At 38.6% G+C, this 6,018-nt stretch overlaps 1 protein-coding gene across 1 annotated transcript; it reads left to right on the plus strand.

The window, feature by feature from the left end:
- Window positions 1–1,099: 1,099 nt before the first annotated feature.
- On the plus strand, window positions 1,100–4,122 carry LOC129278703 (complement C1q tumor necrosis factor-related protein 4-like). Its single transcript, XM_064111204.1, has 3 exons — window positions 1,100–1,279; window positions 1,456–1,624; window positions 2,936–4,122. The coding sequence occupies exons 1-3, from the start codon at window positions 1,117–1,119 to the stop codon at window positions 3,174–3,176; spliced, it is 573 nt and encodes a 190-aa protein (XP_063967274.1). The 5' UTR covers window positions 1,100–1,116; the 3' UTR covers window positions 3,177–4,122.
- Window positions 4,123–6,018: the final 1,896 nt, after the last annotated feature.

Genomic DNA, 6,018 nt, shown 5'->3' on the forward strand with positions numbered 1-6,018 from the left:
TCAAGGAAAACAATAAAGCTGTAGCTCTTGTCTGGATTATAGGCTAATGTTTAAAAGTATTGCTTTTTGCTTTTTTTTTGCTTGTTTATTGAGCCATCAATGTACTAGTATTATAGCAGTATTCCTATGTGAAAGGGCATGTTCACCCTGACTGGGAATTAACCCTCCTCTATTATGGCTATGTGTATGTCTGTCTGCCCCCCCTCTCTCTCTCTCTCTTTCTCTCCCTTACTCCTCTCTCTCCCATATACACAAGCAATTTTGTTAACGCACCGGTATTTGTTTTTCATTGTCACGTGAAATTGGAATACTGGTGTTATTTTCCCATCGATATTAAAAGAAAACTGGATAGAGATTGCTGTAGGCTGCCACACAAGACATTGTACGCCATGGTGGGCCATACCAACAAGTAAAAAACAATTAACACGCACACGCAAGGGAAGCGGTGGAGCATTGTGGCCCACTGGATTAGTCTTCTGACTTTGAAACAGAGGGTCGTGGGTTCGAATCCCAGCCTTGGCGTAATTTCCTTCGTCAAGAAATTCTAAGTTAGGTAAATGGGTACCTGGCAGGAATTTATTCCTTGAAATGCCTTATTCCTCCGCACTGCGGAGCTACTACACTGCTAAAACTCCGATGTTGATTTAACACCAGCCCGGAATCTATATAGTCCACACCAGAGAAGTGTTAACCAACACCAGTTTCGTTTTGGTCTAACACCAGAAAGGAGTTTATACAACACCAATTAGTATTAAAGCAATATCGGTTTGATTCCGAACTGGTGTTGTTACAATACTTCTCTGGTGTGGACATATATAGATTCCGGGCTGGTGTTAAATCAACACCGGAGTTTTTGCAGTGTAAGGCCAGGGTAATAATATCCAAGTCCTTTAGCGCACGAGACGTTATGTCATAATGACTTGTGGGAATTATGTGCTACAAGCCTACAATATACAAGAACTGCGTATTTTGGAACTTCGTGCGCGCTTGACCTTTTGGGGGTACATGTACTTTTAAGTGTTTCCGGTGACCTCAAAAGAGCCTGTTGTTGCTTTAACCATTTTTTTAATATCGATGTATTTCCCCTATTTCCAGACATTATCTACGATCGAACGCATGGTGGCGCAAGAGATTGCTTCGGTACTGTCTACATTCAATGACTCCTCATCGTCCAATTCGAGCAGCAACACGGTTTATTCCGACATCAGCGATGAGGGCATGACGACGTCGGAGGAAATCGAGATCCTTGCCGAAGATCTACTCGGGATTCCTACTTCTCGTAAGTTATCACCAGGGTTGTTTTACTTATCTATGATTTTATCTATTTATTTGTTTATTCATTATTCATTCATCTATCAATGCATGAATAAGTCAATATTGATTGATTGGTTGACTCATTCACTCCTCCATTTGTTATTTTGTTGTTATTTTTTCTTTATCCGTTCCCATTTATAGGTAGGAGAAAGTCGGCCTTTTCAGTTGCAAGTATGACGTCACTCTTGGGGTCAACGTCACCACAGTACGTGACCTTTGACCATGTCTACGTCAACAAAGGACGAGATTATCTCATGGACAACCACACGTTTGCCTGTGAGATCACTGGATTCTATTTCATTACGTTCAAGTAAGATTTTGAAGTTTAAGTTCCGGTTAGAAATGTACAAAACTATATTATGTATATAGCATGAGCTAAAGTCGGGGTGCGATTTTTCCCCCCTCAGTACTTGTGTACCTGACGTGAGAGGGCAGTATACCGTAGCCATAACTTTTTCATGAATAAGTTTATGGCAATGACGTTATAATAGGGTTTATTCAGTGAGACTATTATACGCCTCGTGAATATTCATGGCAACCCGAAACAAAAGGATTTAGCGTAATTTCCGACGCATCGATTAAGATCGATTGGTGTGACTCAATCTGTAAGTCAATCCTGCAGTCGAGTTCGAGGACGCAGATTCGAGTCTCGAGAAGAACGATTTTTTTCCAAAGAATTATCTGTTGAATTAAAAATTGAGGGAAGTCCAAGATTTTGGGTTTGATTCAAAGCCTCCAATGCAGCCCTCTCGTGCCGGGTGTACAAGTACTGACGGAGAAAAAAACCGGAGGCGGGGTAAAAGTGTGCCTCGGAATAGATTATTTCTAGATAGATGGCGCTATATAGATGTCTGTTATTAATTATTATGATTATCATCATTATTTTCCATTCTCCACATTGTTCTTTAATTCAAAAATTAATTCCAAAGATAATATACGATATGAAATAAACTCATCTGATTACAAGCATTGTAGATAATCAATGTTTATAACACAATGTTGGAAATCATCACGGACGTTGGCATAATTTACATAGTTTGATATTATTATGATACTCATATAGGTATACATTCATTATTGTTATTATCATCATCATCATCTTCATCATTAAGTATGCTATAATCATGATGATAAAAACAACTGAAAAGTAAGGTTTGATAACTCAGTCTGTCATGTCTATAGAGCGAGCAAAAATTTGCAAATAAAATATGTTGTTTGTCCAGAGTCAAGGACGAAACTGCTGTTTTGATTCACCAATTTTCGACAAAGACTTCTTGGTTATTCTTTGTCATGAGTCATTTGACAATACATTTTCTATGTTCTTGAATCATTCGTACGTAACGGTTGGGAAGTGACAACTCCCTAGCGCGCACTGCACGTCGCTTTCCCGCAGAAGGGCCGTTAGCGTGCAGTGAACAGTGCACGCTTACGGCCTTTGTGCGGGAAGGCGACGCGCAGTCCGCGCTAACGGCCCTCGTGCGGGAAGGCGACAAAGTCCACGCTAACGGCCTTTGTGCGGGAAGGCGACGTCATCACTATAATTTTAAGAAATATGATTCCATGAAATCAAAATAAAACTCTATTCGAAGCTTGCATCCTTTCATTCCAAATCTGCATTCAGCTTGAGGTCATTTGACGGCCGCAATCTTGGCGTATCGCTGATCAAGAACGACGAGGTGATGACGGCGATCTATTCGGACGCCAGCACTCGCAACGTTATGGAGAGCCAGAGCATAATCTTACACCTCGAACGGGGGGATCGGATTTATTTACGACTCGGCCCTTCGACAACCTACGGAATTTACAGCGATTCTCGGAAGTACAGTACCTTCAGCGGCTTCCTCTTGTACCGCGGATATTAGGAGGCGGTGTTAAATGGAAGTTTGTTTTGTCAGAGGGGGGGGGGGGGGGGGTGCAAGAAGATGCCAGGGAGGGGAAAGAGAGGGACAGAGATGTTACGAAAAGGCTTGTGCCATCCAGCTATAAACCCAACGCTTTGTGTAAATTTAAGTAAAAATAGACGAGTCCAATTTACCCGATGTTTTGTGAATATTAAAAGCCAAAATTATACACATTGTCGGGTAAATTGGACTCGGCCTACCGGGAATTTAGGGGGCATTTTCCTCGAATTGTTGGGTTACGCGATCACCCGATATGATGGCACAAGCCAAACAAGTGGGGCAGATGATATGGAGAGTTATTATGCTTTTCACACTGCATTTCCTCAACCCCATACGATCCTTATTCCCGGACTATCCTTAACCCCATACTGTCTTTTTTTTTCACGCTGTCTTTTTTAACCCCATACTATTTGCTTAGAAGTGGTTAGCGCCTTAACCCCGGACTATCGTACAGATCATGAATATTGATGATTTTGCCACACAGAGCGCGAATAACGTGCAATTTCGACTTATGTGATTGGCTAATGCTTTGCCCCACTTTTCCTTAGCCCGGTTTCGTTTCACTCTGCATCTCTTAGCACCGCAATAAGCCGGCTAACCCTGCTTTTTTGCAGGGCCGGATAGTACTGTATTTACCGTGCTAGCCCACTTTGCTGAAACGTAGTGTGAAACCGAAGTGGGCTAAGCTTTGGTGGGGCTGAGACCCCTCCCGCCTTAGCCCCACCAATTTCCCAAGAGTGAAGAAATTATGTGCAGTGTGAAAAGTATATCAGAGAAAGAGAGAGAGAGGGAGGGGGCAAGTGGGTCACGGTGAAGAAGATAAACCGATCAATGAAATAATCATTACCGATGACATGATTAATAGTTGCAAAAACTTCAATAAAATTTTTTGATACGCGTGTACAGTACTATTCAATGTTTGTATTCTTTGTTTACTTTCTACGGGAAGTTCGATGCTTTTAAAAAGTACTGTAAGTTATATTTATTTTTTTTTATTCTGAATTATTATTCTTTTTAAAGAGCCAATGGTTGGTGTACCATGTTTTTTATTATACACGGACGTTCTGAAGAACAACCTTTGGCTGATGTACGTTTACCGTGTTTCAATAAAATAAATGAAATGAAAATGAAATTCCGGGTTTTATTGATGCCTAGAACGAAAGGAACAAACATAATATTATTTTAAAGGTTCGTGAATATATTTTTTATAGTTTAAACTCTGTTTCTTTGTTAATATACAACACTGTGCATGTTCTAAATATGAACTTTACAATAGATCTGTAAAAGTTTTGACAAGTGTTTAAAATCTTAACAACAAAATTTACTTTTTAATATTTAATCTTCAACAAAGTAAGCATGGCTGTTCAGAATTCCAAGCACTCGTTTAAACTGTCAAACGGCTACAGTAAAGTTCACACAGTAAACAGCTTTGTATGAAAATAGTAAGCAGTGTTCTACTGTGTCCTTTTGAAAAATAGTTTGTTATTATATAAAGCAACTGATATTCTGCATTCTAAATATGAAGTGTAAAAGATGGAATAAGAACTGGTAGACCTTGTTAATTAAGCATTTTAATATTTGTTATCTGGTTGAGCTTGCTAAACATATTTTTTTATTGTTAAAACGATGATGTTTAGAAATTTAAACACGTTGTTAAAGCCCGTCACTCTATCAACAAGTTGTTTGATTTTTTGCACAATTTTGTATCGTTTGAACGTTTTGTAATAACTTGTTTAAGACTGTAAACAATATCCATTAGAGTGACGGCCTGAAACAATGCGTTAAAAATTCAAACAGCGTTATTACAGTGTACACAGAAACTTAAACACAATTGTAGATTCGAGTCAAGTCGATGGTAAAAATTATGCAACATTACTGTGAATTTTTCAATCCTTTCAAGTATATGCATATCAGAAGATACTGTCAATTATGAATAATCAAATACACTTAATGTACAATTTATACCACGCTTTTTTATGGAAAGCAGACATTTCGATAAAATACATCGGCATATTTATACATACGTTTTTTTCTTTAAGAAAATATATAAGAACGGAAAGTTTAAATGGCTTCTCTAAACTGGACAAGAAGACCATATATCTTGTAATTTCGACTTAATATAGCCTTCTTATGTCGACAAGTCGTAGGTCGACCAGCCCCCATAACAAAAAGGTTAACGATTAATCATATAAGAGAGCTATTCTGATTGGTTACTTTCCACTCTACTGAACCAAATGTGCTTGCAACGGTGACATTGATAGGCCATTATTTAGCAATTAATCGCTTTTATTTTACTGTGTCGACTCTTAAAATTCACAGTTGTCACGGTGACTAGGCAACATACCTTGTCGACATGATGGCGTTTATACGTCGACTTAGCAGAATAAATTGAATGGTCACGTCGATACAAGGTAAATAAGACGACATGATAAGCTCGAGTCGACACGATGAAGAACCCCCAATCTTGTCAGTAGAGTAGCATTTCAAACTTATAAATATGTAAAAGATAAGCACTCAAAGACGAAGTTCGCCCTGAAGTACTGTTATTAGTGTTAAAATCAAGGAAGAATATTCGAGGAAACTATTGATGAATTAGGTTTGATGAGGTTCCGTCATAGAATTCATGCAAAGTTAGGGTTTTATTAAAATTATTTTCATTTCTTTGATGGATTTTCATCAAACCTTCATCAATATATTAGTCTATTTTTCCAATTTTATTAAAGCGAACTAATTTTCAGGGTGACCTTCTCCTTTAACAGAAAGATAAGGTCGTTGTTCATCATGTGCGTTGAGCAGGCGATAA

Source organism: Lytechinus pictus, chromosome 16 (genome assembly GCF_037042905.1).
Source record: "Lytechinus pictus isolate F3 Inbred chromosome 16, Lp3.0, whole genome shotgun sequence".
NCBI lineage: Eukaryota > Metazoa > Echinodermata > Echinoidea > Temnopleuroida > Toxopneustidae > Lytechinus > Lytechinus pictus.